The sequence below is a fragment of the Branchiostoma lanceolatum genome, chromosome 2 (genome assembly GCF_035083965.1).
Source record: "Branchiostoma lanceolatum isolate klBraLanc5 chromosome 2, klBraLanc5.hap2, whole genome shotgun sequence".
NCBI lineage: Eukaryota > Metazoa > Chordata > Leptocardii > Amphioxiformes > Branchiostomatidae > Branchiostoma > Branchiostoma lanceolatum.
In genome coordinates, this window is record NC_089723.1 from 14,887,354 (window position 1) to 14,905,441 (window position 18,088).

An 18,088-nucleotide genomic window follows, 5' to 3' on the forward strand; every position below is an offset into this window, starting at 1 on the left:
GGGTATAGGAGGGGCGATTAGAACGGGATTAAAAAGATAGCTCTGGATTTTCCCACACACACACCCACCCACCCTGATACACAAGAACTGCCCATCTGCGGGGACTTGGCTCTCTCCGCGCGACATCGGCACTGTCCCATAACTTATATTAGGATGATCCGATGATTGCGCAGTGTGGATAATAAACAAATCGACCAGTTAGGGTGGATATGTTTATTATACAACCGGGCTCATGGTGAAGTATTTTCAAACACGTCCCTGTAGCTAAATGACCCATCCAAGGAATGTAACCACTACCATTCGATGGGTGCTTGGCACAGAAACAATAGCGCCTGTGTTCAAATACCGAGTCCCATGACATGTCCCGTTGACGTTGGATCTCTGGGAAATGCACTTAACAGTTTACTGTGACCTTCAGAGAGAGAGAGAGAGAGAGAGAAAGAGAGAGAGAGAGAGAGAGAGAGAGAGAGAGAGAGAGAGAGAGAGAGAGAGAGAGAGAGAGAGGAGGGAGGGAGGGAGGGAGGGAGGGAGGGAGGGAGGGAGGGAGGGAGGGAGGGAGGGAGGGAGGGAGGGAGGGAGGGAGGGAGGGAGGGAGGGAGGGAGGGAGAGAGAGAGAGAGAGAGAGAGAGAGAGAGAGAGAGAGAGAGAGAGAGAGAGAGAGAGAGAGAGAGAGAGAGAGAGAGAGAGAGAGAGAAATTGTTTATTCAATATAAATATTTACAAAAACTCGCAGCACAGGTGCTGAATTGCGGATTTTGTACACAATACGTCCTACATATTTTATCAGGACTGTACAAAACATTACAAATCAAAAATCCATCAATATCATTCATTATATATCTAGATATCAATAGAGTCTAAGATTGCACGAATTAAAAGTCTGTTGAAACATTATCATTTACTGGCATTTAACAGACGAACACAGTAGGATAGTGCACTGTTCAGCATACGTTGTGTACGGCATATTCTGTGTTAAATAAAAGGCACGGACAAGAAAAATACCTATCAGATATACATAATTTTGAAGTTCGTAGAGCAATCACTAAGATAAGAATATGTAGTAATGGATTAAATGTGGAAATCGGAAGATACCAATGACCAGAGGTTTTATCCATTCTGTCCAAATGAAATTGAAGATGAATTACACTTTACCCTAGATTGTCCACGATATCATGGTAAACGCTCAAAACTGTTCAACCTTCTTTCCGCATGTTCAACAGAATTTGATACATTCCAGTCTATAGATAGATTTAAATACATTCTAGAATGAGACAGCCCTTACTGTGTACAAATAGGTAAATCTATCAAACAATGTTTAGATCTTAGATGTTTAGATACTTGTACTTAGGTTAATCATTTTGTAAACCATTGTTTGTTGTTTGCATGTATAGTTGTAGAAGACCTTACGAAACTCGCTGTACTTTAGTCGTGTCGATAAAGATTTCTTGTATAAACTGTGTCAGATTAGTATTGTTTCTGAGTGTTTCTGAGTGGAAGAGCATGTGCAGAGTGCTGGAACAGTGTTGACCCGAGAACAAGAAAAAGAAGTTTGCCTACGGAGTTGTGCCGTGAGAATAACTGGTCATTCTTTGGGACATCAAAGCTGCCTTGGCGGTCGTCTGTATAACGCAAACTCCAGCTGTCCGGGATTTTTATGACCCCTGCTCGCGGGGCTGACCGGTTACGGGCGGCCGCTAGATAGCTATAAGCTACATAGCTATAAGATTCAATCAGGCTACCTTGACGTCAATACGTTACTTTTCTTCGTCCCCAGAATGGCTGTTCGTCATGTAACGACGTTGCTTGTGTGCGTGATTTGGGGTTTGCCAGAAGCGGAATCTATCTGTGACAACTCCAACCCATGCCCCTTCACTGGTAAGTTGTGTTTTTTTTTTTTTTTCTTTTTTTACTTCGGTTTTTGACAGACAAGGACGACGTGGCACTGCACTCAAGTTTTTATAACTTATATTAACAGTGGCCAGTGCCACGTACAGATAACAACATACCCATTTTAATTTGTATACACCTGGGCGAAGTGAGGAAAGTCGTGTAAAGTGCATTTCCCAAGGGCACAACATCGGTGGCGTCAGGCGGATTCTAACTCGGGACCTCTTGGTTCTGAGTCGAACAACCTACCGTTACGCCACACGACCCACAACTTGTTGAAACCTTATCTGTTATTTAGTATTCTATGTTATTGAGATTTACCACATTTCATGAAAGGATAGACATAGCTGGTGACTAGCACCTTTTCAAGATGTATAAGCTAACAAGTAAACAAACAAAGGGTGGCCCAGAAACGTTTGGATTCAAACCCGTGACCTTACGATTTAGGACAACTACATCAAGGTGAAATTCCTCTTTGTAGTTACGAGTGATCTACTAGTATATAAAATGTATTTCTATATACATATTAGGTGGGGAAGCCCTTAGCGTTCCAATCGAGTACTCGTCCGAGGGTACCGGCCTGTTGAACGTGACCCTGACGGTGGACCTGACGCCACACACCGTAGACTGGCTGACCGTTCACCGCCGGACCTACAACGGGGAGATCCCAGGCCCAACACTGCGTGTGCGACCCGGGGACAAGCTCTACATCAAGCTGGTGAGTCTTTTCTTTTTGGCGACACCTCAGGACGGCAGACATTTTTCAAAAGAATTTTGTGACATTAACATTCGTGGAGGCCAAAACGTCACGGTACCCGTGTTTGTAAGTCGGCTGTCCTTGTAAGACGTAAAGAAGATCTAGCCTCCCTAGCACGCTTACAGGTGGCGACCGTAAGAAACCAGGTAGGATAAGGAAACAGCACAAAAGAAAAACCCATCTCCAAAGACGTAAGCCTTCTAATGCTTCGATCACATTTGCTCCGGTGGTGACCGATGGGGGGGGGGGGGTGTCCCTATGGATGGTTTTGGCACGATTAACTCACGGCGTCTAATTGTTACAAGGTCCCGGGTTGATTTTGAGTTAAAGTCACCCCGGGGCCCGGCCGTGCAAAAAAAAGCCCGGTAGTCGCGGGGTGTCCCACGGAGCCACGTACGGGTCACGCGTACGCCCGAAGTGAAAAAAAAAAACAGCCCGTAGACTACCTGGCTGGGCCCCATTTTCCAATAGGGACCGAAGCATAAGAAGGCTTAAGCCCCCCTCTCACTGGACACGCTGGTCACGAATTGACAAAAAACGAATTTCATCGACAAAAACTAATCTTTTTAAGCTTTGTGTGTTCTTTTGGTCATCCTTGTGCGTTTTGAATGATATTCCCATTATAAAGTCAAGGGTAACACAAATCCAGTTTAGGACGTGGCGACACCGGCAGCGTGCCGCGGGTCCAGTGAGTGGGGGCTTTACAAATACGTTCCATTTCGTTCTTATTTCGTTCCATTTCGCACTATCTGCACACCACCACCACAGAGGACTTAATCTGGGTAATAAAACCGAGTTGACTGATTCAATGTGTTGTTTGTGACGTGTTCTACAGGTGAATAACATGAGGAGTGACAGCGTCGTTCGCGTGGAAGGTCACGGTCCGATCAGCCCCAACATCACCAACTTGCACCTGCACGGGATGCACGTGTCTCCTAAAGAACCCCACGACAACGTCTTTATAGAGGTAATATTCAGTTTTTGACACGCTCTAGCTGTAATTGTAGTCATCATTTGATAGTATTCAATTCGTGGGGTCGTTTAACGTGACGGCAGAGTGTTTGGCTTAGAACCAAGTGGTCCCGGGTTTGAATCCTGTCATGTGATCATGTGCCCTTGGAAAAGCACTTTACACGACCTTCCTTACTTCAGTCTGGTGAACATGAGTAACTATCTTCGGTTAGGGACTTCCCTTTGGATATAACGTTAATTGGAGATCCCGTGTTTGGGGAGAGCCACCCCACACCACCCCACGCACGTTAAAGAACCTACCACACCTTTCGAAAAAGAATATGGGGCATGCCCCGGTGTGCAATGGTCCAAATCCTTCTATCCTGAGTTGGTGATTCACTACAAATCACCCCTTTGGAAGCCTGGCGAACCTCCATCTCGTACCAGCTATACGGTGATTTACATAATTCATCCAGACGGGAGGCCTGGCGCATCCCCGTCTTGTATCAGCCAACGAAAGGGTACAATGTATGTCACCCCGTAAGGGGTGTTATAACCCCGACGGTGCGTAAGCACGTCGACTGATGAGAATGATTGAATTAGAGAATATAATAATAAGTTTATTGCAAGTTCTTGCCCGTAGGCTAATTGCAAGTAACGAAAGTCGCCCAAACATAGGACGTTTTTTTACGCGCTCTAACTCACGGCGCTCCATTGCTGGTTGCCACAGAATGGTCATGTTTTAATGAATGAATTTTGAACACATTCATCTAAAGAACATACATGGACAAGAAATGTATTCATAATGTTCATGGGCCCTTCACGCTCCGAGTTACAAGCGGCAAACGCTGTGAGACGTTTTCACGAATGTACCTTCTGATTTAGTGCTACGCCAGATAGTGTGCCTAACTTAGTACGCTTTGGTAATTTTGCTCTCTTCGGAAGTTGGTGATGAAGTTAGGGAAATGTAAATAAGGCTTGAAGTCTGCTATATTCTAGCTTTCTTTTGACCGGAAAATTTTGACTGTGTGCACTTCTAACGTTATTTGAGAAGGGCTATATCTAGCGCATCCCAGCTCATGTTCCCATGGGAAATAGGCTACTACGCGGCCCGACGTACGTCTTGCATGCGACCCGACTTACAAAATCATTACGAAAAAACGACACCGCTTACATCAACAATACTCCGTCTACTTATTGGGAAATATCTTCGCCATCTCTGTATTCAGTTTCCTTTTCATAGACGGTACCAATCACATGATAGAGCGTTACAAAGCTGTGCGTTGAATCGCCGTCCGCCACGATCGCGGCCCCCAAAAATGGCGGGAAAACAACGTTGCCAGACGGCAGCGATGTTTACGTTGTTTTCTTTGGTCGGTTTTCTTCTCAAGAAACACTGAAAGACCCAATTTTTTTGTGTTTTATGAAGTTATATTTCTTATGTGTATGATAGTTGTATATCTGCTTGGCACAGGTCGTATATTTAGGTGTCGGGCCGTCTAGCTACGCAGTGACCCTCTACTCAGCGTTGCCATCATTATTGTCAAAATACTATTCTCGACAAAACAAGAAATGAATATGTACACATATGTTTTGAATGCAAATAAAAATTATGTGCATGGACTTGGTTTATTTATCTTCCTTATGAGCATAGTCAGTGGACACAAACACGGCGTACTTATGCATAACAAGATCACTAAAAAGTCCGTCCTAAGCTAGGGCGCGTCCTAAGTTCGGGCAACCCCCGTTACATGAAACATGGAAGGACGGACAGACAATTGGGAACAATATAGCATCTGACTATTCTACTTCAAATACTAACACTAATTATAAATGTATATTAATTCTATCTTATTTGGGGTGGAAGACGAATGCTCACAATCTTTCTGTAATGTGTGGGTTTTGTGATGTTAACAGGAGAGTAGTTTTCTTTTGGTCTGTAAACATAGAGAGGTTTGGATGGAATTTGGTGGCCTCTTTAAACAGCGCCTTTCTTTCTTGATCGTAGAAGGGGCTACTTGAAACAAAATATGTTTCGTCTTCCACCTTGTTCGACATGCAGTATTTACAAGTTCTTTCGCACACAGCTATCACAAGAGAAAATATGACACAAGGCATAGGGATACGTACTTGATTGTCACTTTTACGAAACACCAGTGTCGTTTTATCGAATTTCTCTTTACATCTAGGTCTGGATGATCTTTTTTCTAATAATAAAATAAATGTATATATCAGACGGCCAGATGAGATTTCTCTCACATTCGTGCGGTCATTAGCTCCACAAATATTGCAAATATAATGTAGCCACACCACACCACAGTGACTGTCGCAGCCTTACTTCAGGATATGCCTATAATTCTATAAATAACCAATTATACACTTGAGTATTGCGTAAATTTTGATAAAATGCGACAGCCAGACGGTAGGCAAACAGGAGAGATTTGAATGTCAATATGAATATCAAATATAGAATATGCAAATAGTGCGCGTACGTCACTGACGTTAGCTGCACACGAATACAGTAGCAAATTGAAGTACATTTCTCATTAACCACTTTTAAGTTTTAAAAAACCTTACAATAAAATTTTCATACATTAATAACAGTCTTGTAGATCGTCAGACGCAACAGTTCAACAACGTTGTTTGTATTGCATACCCGGTAACACATGACGGTATCAAACAAACTAGGTTTGTACTGAAGAGTACAAGCTGCATATCCGGACAATCACAACGGGATTGACCCCTATATAGCTGACCTTATCTATAAGTGTGGTGTGTTCTTTAATGTGATAAAGGCGTGGCTCTCCTCAATAACGGGACAGACAATGCACATTTTCACCTGAGTCGATTGAGGAAATTGGTGTAAAGTGCCTTTCCCAAGGTCACGGTATCGTGATCTGTCAGGGATTTGAACTTGATATCTTCGTAACGTATTTTTTGGCGTAATGCTTAGGGGTGTTTGGCCCTAAACCATAGGGCTTGGGTTCGAATCCTCTGTCATTCCACTGGCGATGTGGCCTTGGGAAGGGCGCTTAGCACAACTGTCCTCACTCCGCCCGGGTGTAAAGACCGGGTACCTGACTTCGGTTTGGGAGGTAAAAGGCGGTGGAAGGAGAGGGATGGGATCCGCCTTCCAGTACCATGCCCTAGACTCAATGGATAACAACACACTGCCTTACGGGATAGCCTCTACCAGGCCCCGCGGGATGGCTGGAAAAATAGTAGAATTTGGCCTAATAGAGTGAATAGTATGCCAAGGGAGTAGGCTACGGAGATAGGGTCCAATATGCCATCCGAGCGGCAAACTGTACCCCTATAGCAGACTAACTCCTCTTTCATATTTTTCTGTCTATTTGGCCAATTTCTACTCTTTCCAGCCGCCTCTGGACCCTGGGAGAGGCTATCAAAAAACTGTGGGACTACTTAACTTACCTTACTTTATCTGCAGGTTATGCCTCAACAAACCTAACCACAAGGCTGGCAGTTGATAGTAGGCAGAAGCGGTGACACGAGAAGAAGAAGAAGACCACAAGTCCATCGTGCTTGTGTGTAATAAAGTGATGTGGCGTCGTGTGGCGTAACGGCTAGAACATTCGGCCGTCAAACAAGGGAACCCGAGTTCGATCCCGGGTTGTCCCCCAGACATGTCTGGACATGAGCCCGGACGTTGTGCCATTGAAAAAAGGCATTTAACACAAATGTCCTCACTTCACTCATGAGGTGTAAATGAGTACCTAGCTTCGGTTAGGGACGTCCCTCGGATAGGACGTTAAATGGAGGTCCCGGCCACACCCTGTGCACGTTAAAGAACCCACCACACCTTTCGAAATAAGAGTAGGGGCATGCCCCGGTGTGCGATGGTCCAAACTTTACAGTCTGGTCTGGGTTGACATCTTGAAAAGGTGATAGTCACCTGTTATGTTTATACTTCCACAAATGTGGTAAATCTGAATAAATAGATAAATTAAGTCTCTGCTTTCCACAGATTGGTCCAGGCAGTTCCTACCAGTATGAGTTTGACATACCAGAGGATCATCATGCCGGGACGTTCTACTATCACCACCATATCCACGGCAACAGCCACTTCTGTGTTCGCAAAACTCTCTCCAGGTTTTAAGAAAATACACAGAAAAGCCGACCACATACATATCTTTATAATTCATCTAACGATGCAAAGTATTTAAAGCAGCTAGCTACATTTTGATGGCATGGATTGGCCTTGACCGCTTAAGTCACACTAAGGAACCAAATGTACATGTATGATGAATAGAATTTGTAGTTCAATGCCAGATCCGTTTTTTTTTAAATATAGGGACAAAATACGCTGCTGAGACATCAGTAAAGTAGTATGCCCATATAATGATTGTGTATTCAAAGAACAATATTTTGATTGCGAAGCCAAGGCGGGAAAGAGAGAATTTGTTTTTAGATTTCCATAGAACATTCTTCTAAAGAACAGCCGTATACAAATCTTCAGATGACTCACACTGCGTTCACCGTGCATTTTGATATGCTGTAACTACCTTTTTTGGCAAAGCTTCAGGAGCGAGCTTAAGTGAATTTATTCTCTGCAACTTTCTAGGTTGGGGGAGGTCTGGTAGGATTTATCATAGTTGAAGATGACGTCACCACGATGTCGTCTGAGCTTTCAGCCATCTCCTGTCCTCTGAACTGTCACAAGGAGGTTCAGCTGGCGGTCGGTACCAACTTCCGCTACACCCTCGACAAATTCCCAATCCTCAGCTACGCTTACCTACAGAAGGATCTAGGGGATCCGTCAAGGTAGATTTGTGGAAACTTTGCTACTTTGCAGTAGCTTTAAACTCAGGGTAAATGTTACCATGGAAGCTCATCTGTGTTGGTAGCAATCATAGTACAATGCTTACCTTCATTCCAACACAAATGTATTCATGGATCAAATTTTTCAACTACCACTATCATCTCGTTCAGGATCAATTATAACCGATAACTTCCGAACGTAAACTAGCGATATTTACACCTTATCTTATTGGCATTTGAATGTATGGATACGTTGCGTCAGCAATTGTTCAACCGTGCCAGGAAGTTTACAAAGCCCACCGTCTCGGTTTAGTGATGGCTGGATAGATGTTGTTGTGCATCAGAGCTGCTTCTAGCCCCTAGCTTATCATGCAATATTTCCTTGTTCCACTTCTCACCATTGTAATACTAAAATGTCTGTATACTTTTATCTTTTTCTATATACGTTTTTATGTTGTAATTAGCCCCCGGGCAAAGACTTGCAAATATAACTCCATTATTGCATATGTATTGAAAATACCATGATGACGAAAATATGAAATATCTATGTTGATGTGTCCTGTTCTACACTCCTTCACTTGATTTTATTTGATTTTATTTGATTTATTTGCAAATATTAAAATCAGTTTGTAGTATATAATTGAAAAGAATATAACAAAACAATACACGTGCTGGGGGAAGAAAAAAACATGATGGCTTATATAAGGTCTTCCCCCATCTAGATTAACAAAAAATAACATAAATCTAACAATTCATAACATAATTATAGTAGTTAATGATAACAATAACAATATGACAACAAATCAGACAATAATAATAGTAACAAAATGCTGACAAAATAGTTATTTGGTTGCATATAGAAAATATATCAAATCATAGTATAACTCGATATTGAAATGATAGAGATTAACACAGAGTCCATCGCAGTTGACAAAAACATAAGCAAAAAATAACATAAATCTAACAATTCATAACATAATTATAGTAATAAATGATAACAATATCACAACAAATCAGACGATAATGATAGTAACAAAATGATGACAAAATTGATTGCATATAAAAATTATATATTTAATCATAGCATATTAACTCAATACTGAAATAATACAGCTTAACACAAAGTCCATCGCAGTTAATAAAACATAGCAAGAACACTCAAGATATCAAACTATTTTTTATGTGAGTTTAAAACAAAAAAATTTGAAGGTACTGTATTGGTTTTTATGTTCATATTTGTCATTCCCTATTTACAAATTTGTCAGAAATCTGGACCCACTTTCTTCCGGTACCGGCACCATGGAGGATTGGCTGATGGACCCTGCCAACGGCGTGGACTACCTTCTCACTAATGGTACGTAATCTACAGGGCTGACCCCAAAGTTAGGGCTGCCCATAGGAAAGCATGTTAAGATACACTGAAACAAGGCTTCATAAAAGTACTAACCGAAACTTCAACCTTAAACATTCTTCTCCACTGAAAAGTCACAAGGGTTTAGTTGATAACTATACAAAGAAAACAGAGGGCTGTACAGCTCAAACTCCGAGGAAAGCTGCCAGTTTCAAAGAAACCCTACCTTTGACCCCAGATTCCCGGTGTATCCATCCGCATGACCCAAGAACTCACATCTATCCTTACGCCACTAAAATGGCGAACTAAACAAATTTCAACCCAAATGGGAAAGTTCAGACCCTACCTGTTCCTTCTAACCCAAAAAGTCTCCAGATTGGGCAAAAAATTTCGAGGAAAAGAAAGGTTTTAAAAATCTTAAGTTGGGACTATAAAGGTATTCAAATTTTCTGCACTCTACTGCGCAACGAAACTTTGGGGTCAGCCCAATACGTCATCAACACGTACGTCATCGCAATGGTTATCATTTGCATACACTTTTCTAGCCATTGGATTTTTTTAAAGTTCTCTTTTCTTCGATGGCACGTTATGGCTATTCCGTCTCAGCGTTTTTGTCAGCTCTTTTCGAGGTGTGGTGAAATAAAATTTTTTAAACTTGTTAACTTTTTTTATCACGCTCTTCTCTTAAGGACAACTGTGGCCAAAAGTGACCTTGACTGTTGGGGAGGTCAAACGCTTCCGAATCATGAATGGTGCAGCGGTAGAGGTACTGGAGATCACCATTAAAGGTACGGTGTATAAGTTTAAATTTCACTTGATTGGTTTACTTTCATCCTATGTGCATTCTAGCCGTTGTTCATGTAAAGTCAGTTAAAGTATCTATAATCAGTTTGGTAGATAATGCCATTTTTGAAAAGATTTTGGTTATGGTCTTGGTTGGTATTGTGGATTGCATTTTCTGTTAACTTGTCCTACGTTAAAACCTAAAAAGCTGGCATTTTGTTTCCAGAACTTGGATGTGAAATGATGGTCCTTGCCTGGGATGGCATATACGTGGACGCCCCCTATCGAACTCGTATGGTAGTGCTGTCTGGCGGAGCACGAGTTGACGTTGCAGTAAGATGCTGGTTTTCCGGAGACTTCACGGTGAGAATTAGAACTGGTCGAAAATAACGAAAACACATTAACCCCCTCTTGCCTTATCGTGTTTCGAATGCAATTGAAACGCCCCCAGTAGTTCTTAAGAAAGCTGCCAGAGGTCCCAAACGTATGTAACTTCTTCCTGAGCACAAGAGTTATCTAACCGGACGTTCTATTGCAGTACCAAGCAGAGAGCCGCTAGAAGGACCCAAATCTTATCTTTTCTTTAGCTTACCAACACCTAGTAACATACCGAAAAAACATAAAGATCCATCTATAACTTCTCATTTATGTTCTTCACAAACACAAGTACACCCCAAAACATAACCTTTTTGGCGAAGGTAAAAAAAACCACAAAAGTAGACTTACTGGACACAAATGATAGAAATGTTCTCGTCATATTCGCTTTCCTTTTCAGATGTTGACGATTATGGCAGAGGAGAATGACCCTGTTCTATCATCTGAGTTTTGGATGATGAGATTCAACCAGAACCTGCTGACACTTCATGTTGTAGGTAAACAAATCTTTCGATACTTTATTGTTAGGTTGGATGATATAATTTTTTTCTTACTAAATGTTACAGTGCTGTTAAACTTGAACTGTTTCGTCATTTTATAGATAAAGCTAATCCTCTGGATAAACTTACACTGGAGCTATGTGGCATCAACATTTCAAGAGCTTAACAATGCCTTAGTGGGATGCTTACTGAATGCTGCATCGCTGTTAAATGCTGTATGAATGGGGAGAACTCTCCAAGCAACTTTCCTAGTATTCGTATATATATAGAATACACCGTGTTGTATTTTATTTATGTCATACCCACCCGAGAAAACACATATTTCAATGAGGAATGTGCCAGAAGTTGAGGGAGTTTTGTGTCCTCTAACAAAAAACTGTAACAACATTGATTCCAACCTCCGAATCCGGTATTCAAATTTTCGACGGCGGCGCAACCGGCGCGCTCGAAATGCATTCGAAATATTCTATGGAGGCCCGTGTGATACAACTCTAGAACCTCATGTGATACGGATAGTTATCATACGGTCCGGAACACCCGTATCAGGCCTAGGTATGACATACATACTATTATCTAATGATTTTGTAAAAAAAAAAAAAATCCAAGTGGTTTTATTAAACATTTAGTTACATTATAGACCACGAAATAAGACAGGTTGAACTGAAGAAATGGACATTTTACAGAATTTCCTCCTTCTCAGTTTATTTGAAGATCTGTCACTTATTTTTTTATTAAACGACTGTTTTTAGAAAAAGCGGCTCTTTTCGGTTTGGAGCATTTTCCCACGTCACTTCCGGTCCACCCCGGATACTACCGTGACTTGCGCACAATAGACGACAGTGAGATAGACGGGCGGTTTGTTATCGAGTTTGGGCCCGAACACGAGGTCAACAGAGAACATTTCAAGAATGCTAAGTACCACCGGTACAAATATAAAGTTGGTACCATTCAGGTAAGATAACGGAACTTTTCCCCCTTTTAAAAAACATTTTACTATGTCTACATCATGCATAAACTTGACTATGGTTGTTACGTAAGCGCATGGCCTAAGGTTGCCCAATGCTACGGTCACAATGGGAAAAAGGGGCCCCGCCGGTGAGTTTATGGTCTGTTTTTTGTTGCACTTTCGGGCTTGACCCCTAAGTGGTCCGTAGAACACCCTGCGGCTACCGGGCCATTTTTGCACGACCGGGCCCATGAAAGTTAATAACTCGGAGTTAAAATCAACCCGGGACCCGGTTATAAAAAGACGCCGTAAGGCTAATCGTGAAAACACCGATGGGTACCTTTCCGGTGTATGTCAGTCCAATGGGACAAATCTGTATCTTGGGGACCCGGCTAGGGCTACCTCCCCCTCCCCCCGGGCACCGACGCAAATGTGACCGTAGCATACAGGGACATGGGTGCACCCCAATACATGATATCGTGTCGGAAATATCCAAAAGTTTAAACACAATTGAAGTAGACTAGTTGTTGATGTCGTTGTAGAATAGTGTCAATGTTTATCTCCTTCCACCATACTTGCAGGAATGGTACATCATCAATTCAGAACAACTGAAACCACATCCACTTCACATTCACATCAATCACTTTCAGGTAGGTTAAATTGAAATCTTGTTGTTTCTGAAGTGAATATGGAATAAAAAGACTCTTTTTACACAACCAAGCGATGTATTCAACCGATGTTTCGGTGACCATCTGTCACCTTCCTCCGGGCAAATCTGACTGGTTCACACGAACCGGCACTGCAGCACAGTAGATGCGGTCCCAAACGCAAAGTATTTAGATATTAGTTGTGTAGCGCGTCTATAAGCAGCGACACCTATGCTGCAGTGCAATGTGAACCAGTCAGAATTGCCCCGAGGAAGGTGTCAGAATATCAGATTTTTCAGTCACTTACCAACCTGATGAAACTATTCACAGAGGTGGATATTGTATAAATTATAACCTCAGTTGGATTATCATTTTTAATAGCAATCTTGATGTATCAATGCAGGTGATTTCGTACAACGAGTACACCCATCCCTGGGGCGCATTGCACCCTGTGAACAAGACCAAATCTGCTTACTATGACTTGCTGGTAAGTTCTTCATTATCTTCGCCGAGAAGATTATGATTCCGGGTCGGAGTTCAAATCTGACCAGGGGGGTCATGATACGGTAATCCGCCGGAAGTGCGTGGTCGTCACCCTGAATTCTGCCCCCTATTGCTTGGTGATGGTTTTAGCTGTGCTGCTGTGCATAGATTTTTTGTATCTCCTGAAAAGCCCATGAGTTGTAGTATTTTTGCGCGTGGTGAAGTTGGTTCGCCATCGAAGCCTTTTTGTATTAGTCCGCGCCAACGGTGATGCGTTTTTTTTCGCCTGATGATCCAAATAGCGTCGTTTTTAATGCATTTTCACCGAATTCGCGTCATCGGAGATTGCGAAAAAGTTATCAGATGACTTTTTCAGAGACACCATTTACTAAGCTTTCTCAGCATATATGCCGTGACCCCAGGAAAACTAATTTTTTCCATGCAGGTTCGATCAAAAAAGTGTAACTAAAAAGATAATTTTCTGGTCCAAAATTTACATTTTACTATGGTTTCTACCCAAAACAAAGGGACAACGTACAATACCGATAAATACATCGGAAAGCAGCAGAAAACCGCTTTTCGCCAATATGATTACATTTTCCGTCCTACTTTTCTGGGCGGAATTGTAGCCCGTCGACCTGAGGGTGTCGGCCTACAAACGAAGTCGAAAAAAAACTCCGGTCTGAGACCTTAAGTTTTCGGTTATGCCAGCTGTGGAGTGGGTCTGTATGTATGTATTTAAAAAGCATAACTTGAAAAACCTTTAATAGATCTTCATGATTTTCGATAGGTGCGTAGTGGTTGTGCAAATGAAGGTCAAGTTCAAAAATGGTTTACCTCGCGTTTTCCGACAGTACTGCAGTGGACTTTGCATTTTTTTGTATGTAGGCAAAACAAGTGACGGAAACGTTAATGGATCTTCATGATTTTTCTTCATCATTTCAGCTGAGTTCAGTACTTTACAATTATTCAACTACACACCTATATAGGAGACAAGATAAGTTTCTACTTAACAACTTCATGTTGCATTTCCACCACAGTATCAGTATTTCTTTCCAGCTTAAGTGATATAACTCAAACCTTGAAGATCATAGTTCGATGAAGGGTAGACATTCAAGCAGAACATTACGCAAGGAAAAATAACTAAAAGTCAGATAGCATACACAGGCTCTAATGAAAGACAGTGGATGCTATCTGAAACGTATCACACTTTAGAGCAATTATCCAGTTGCTTAATTGTTTTGTACAATGTTGAATACCGGACGTTGTATCTTATCTAGTGCCAATTTAAGAGACTATAACTAACGTGCTATCTTATTGGATGACTAATTTTCAATGAATTACTGGTGCAATGGCCTAATTGGTTGAGTGTTCGCCTTCCACACGGTAGGTCGTGAGTTCAATCCCCGGCCGGGTCATACGAAAGACTTTCAAAAAATGGAACATACTGTTTTATTAGCCTGACGAATTGCGCTCCAAGTGGCCAGCCAGTCCTGTAACCGCCAGCCCTCTTGGGCTGGGGGTCAGTAACCTCCGGCCGAGAGCTTGTGTAAATACAGGCTAACTGTTTTATCTGCTTAGCACTCGGTCTTTGGGAAAGAGTATGGTAGTTAAACACACATCATTACCAGCGGACCAGCCCCCTGCTGTATTGAATTGGACAGATGTGTGACCAAAGGGCTACAGAAATGGATAGTTGCGTCTCCCCTATGCTTGTGTGGGTGGGGGGGGGGGTCCCTGTGGTGTAGTGGTCTTCGCTTCTGTCACTTACCACATCTGGTTCAAATTACTTGGAACCAGAAGGCCCGAGTTCGAGCCAAGGTAGGACACATCTGGACAATAGGCGCATTGAGTCATACCAGAGACTTCATAAAAATGGTACATACTTCTGAAACAGTATGGAAGTCAAACACTCTCCACTGCCAGTGGACTAGCCCCCTTCTACAGCGGTTGCACCACAGTGTGGCCCATGGCTATGAAACGGGGATGGGCACCACCCTATACACCTTATAGTGGGAGGATTTTAACTTTAACATAACTTAACCTATGCTTCTTATCAAGACGCCTAGGTCACTGCAAGTTGAGGAATTGTGCTTCATGTCAAGCGCTAAAATCATACATCTGCAGCTGCATGACGTTAACTGTTTGTTTTACAGGGAAATCTGTGCGACCAACAGTTCCTCCACTTTGCCCATAACTTGGACTGGCCGACCTCAAACCGCCCTAACTTCAAGTACCACGGTCACCATAACAGGTCACGTGACAGTATCCCGGCATACATCCCGCTCGGGGAATGGCGGGATACCCCTCCCCTGGGGAGCATGACCATCCGCTTTGTAGCTGACAGGTGACGTCATGGTTTTCGTTTGATACGTTTTAATTTTATTGTTTGTTTGTTTGTACGTTTTAACTTTATTGTTTGTTTGTTTGTTTGTTTGTTTGTACGTTTTAACTTTATTGCATAGCGTGACGAACTTTCAAGGTGGTCAATGAGTATGCTAAAGCCTGGTTTAACAGGCAAACAGTTCAAAAGGTGTTTGTTTGTATTGCATACCCGGTAAACCGCATCAAGGCGTAACACACCAGTTTGTATTGAAGAGTACAAGCTGCATATCCGGACAGATTTGTTTGATACACTCACACCGAGAAGGACCCCTACTCTTTTCGATAAGTGTGTTGGGTTCTTGAACGTGCTTGAGGTGTGGCTCTCCTCAAACACGGACCTCCATTTAACGTCCTATCCGAGGGATGTCCCCAACCTGGTGGCTCCCTAACTGAAGCTAGGTACTCATTTTCACACGAAAGTCGTGTTTAGCGGCACAACGTCAACGGGACAAATCAGGGAACCCCGCATTCGAACCCGGTATCTCTGGGATCTTGAACTAAGCACCCTACCACTACACCACCGCGACGCCACGGTCAAAAAAACTTGTTGGTGTGGGCAAAAGATCTTGTTGCAGAAGAAGAAGAAGCAGCAAGTCGTTTATTTGCAAAAATCGAAAATGCATATCGTTAGAAATATCTTTTGAAAAGAAAGAAGGTTGCAACTGGAGTGATTAAGTATGGAATGGTTGCGTATGAATCTAGTGTTGTTGCTGACTTTTCTTAACGTGCTTCTTTCTTCATCCGTGAATAGTTACTTAGTTACTGAGTTATTGTCTATTTTAGAAAAGTATCTGCCAACATTTTGGTATCTTTGAAAAGTAAGTCCAGTCATTATAGTCATGAGGAAGGTATAGGTAGCAGACAGAAAATATTGGCAGGTAATTTTGTTTTGATTGTGTAGAAATATTTTAATGTCCGACTGTTTTCTCCTCCTTTGTAGATTCACGGGGACACAGTTTGTGCACTGTCACAACCTGAACCATGCAGGCAGAGGGATGGGCCTGGTGGTGGAGGTGGTGGAGGAGGGGGAGTCGATCCACGGAGCGTTCACGGCGTCGGGAGGGGCCTACCCCGGGACGTGCCGACGGACCGACCCGTATCCTGACGTGGTCACCAGCGCTACGAACTTTAACGGGGGAGGTCATGATCATGGGCATAATCATGGTCACTGAGTGAGGCAACATATGACCACGTATGTGTCCAGGTATGAAAGTAGGAGATGATATATGACATGATATAATATGATACTACTGATGCTTCGGTCACATTTTCACCGGTGTCCACAGGGGGTGTAGCCCCGGCCGGACCCCGAAGTCACAAATTTGTCCCGGTGGATTACTGCCGGGTATGCACCGGGTGTGGGGTTGATTTTAAGTCGGAACTAAAGTTACCCCGGGGCCCGGCCGTGCCCAAATATAGTCCGGGAGCCGCAGGGTGTCCCACGGGGCTACGATGGAAAAAAAAGTGCACAAAAAAATGAACGCACGACAGGGCACATTTTTCCAATTTTGACGGAAGCTTTATAGCTATTAGTCATGTAAAAAGCACATAGTTCGTATACTGTATTCAAACCAGGTTATGGAGGCAAATAATGATGTGGTCACATTCGTCCTACATAAAAGGATCATTCGAGTCCCTGCTATATAGTATGATATGGTATGATACGAGATGAAACCATATGGTAATGATAAACGAGTAATACTAGAAAGTCAAGTACAGAGTGCATGATTTATTTGATCATCACGCTTGACGGTTACAAAGTGTAGCTAAATCATGTCTAACTTCATTGTCATAAGCCTGTCGTTTTTTTTTCTTTCAGCCTGATGACGATGGCTGTTGTCGGCGCTATCATGGTCAACATCGTGTGATAAGATTAGGTGCAGACAGGATTAGGCTCTACGAGGGGTGATCAATAAGTTCTCGGCCTCACCCAGAAATAAGGTTCACAACTCCAATTTCGGGGCATAACCATGTAGTATGACATATTCTAGCAATATCCACTAAACTTCAAATTATTGTGGCCAATGCTTTTTAGTGGACGTCCATTTCAAAACGTGTAGGTAAGTGACAAGAAAAACAAGGGTGCACTGTGATCAGAGCTGTGTGGGTCGAGTTCTTAATGCCATGAATCGGCATAAGATCTTCAAAGACATTGTCAACATTTTTGATGAAAATTTCCTTCTTACTTCAACTAAAAAGAATTTTGTATCTGACTTTTAGCAGAGCAAGCTGACTTGCACACCT

At 42.5% G+C, this 18,088-nt stretch overlaps 1 protein-coding gene and 1 long non-coding RNA gene across 2 annotated transcripts; both read left to right on the plus strand.

Moving 5' to 3' along the window:
• The first annotated feature begins 1,775 nt into the window (after positions 1-1,775).
• Positions 1,776-17,117, plus strand: LOC136426856 (uncharacterized). Its single transcript, XM_066415575.1, has 11 exons — positions 1,776-1,875; positions 2,418-2,605; positions 3,480-3,611; positions 7,581-7,685; positions 8,178-8,377; positions 9,640-9,728; positions 12,133-12,335; positions 12,911-12,979; positions 13,380-13,463; positions 15,616-15,806; positions 16,785-17,117. The coding sequence occupies exons 1-11, from the start codon at positions 1,776-1,778 to the stop codon at positions 17,014-17,016; spliced, it is 1,593 nt and encodes a 530-aa protein (XP_066271672.1). The 3' UTR covers positions 17,017-17,117.
• Positions 10,414-11,370, plus strand: LOC136427552 (uncharacterized). Its single transcript, XR_010754469.1, has 3 exons — positions 10,414-10,513; positions 10,735-10,871; positions 11,284-11,370. It is a non-coding gene; the product is annotated as an uncharacterized lncRNA (long non-coding RNA).
• Positions 17,118-18,088: the final 971 nt, after the last annotated feature.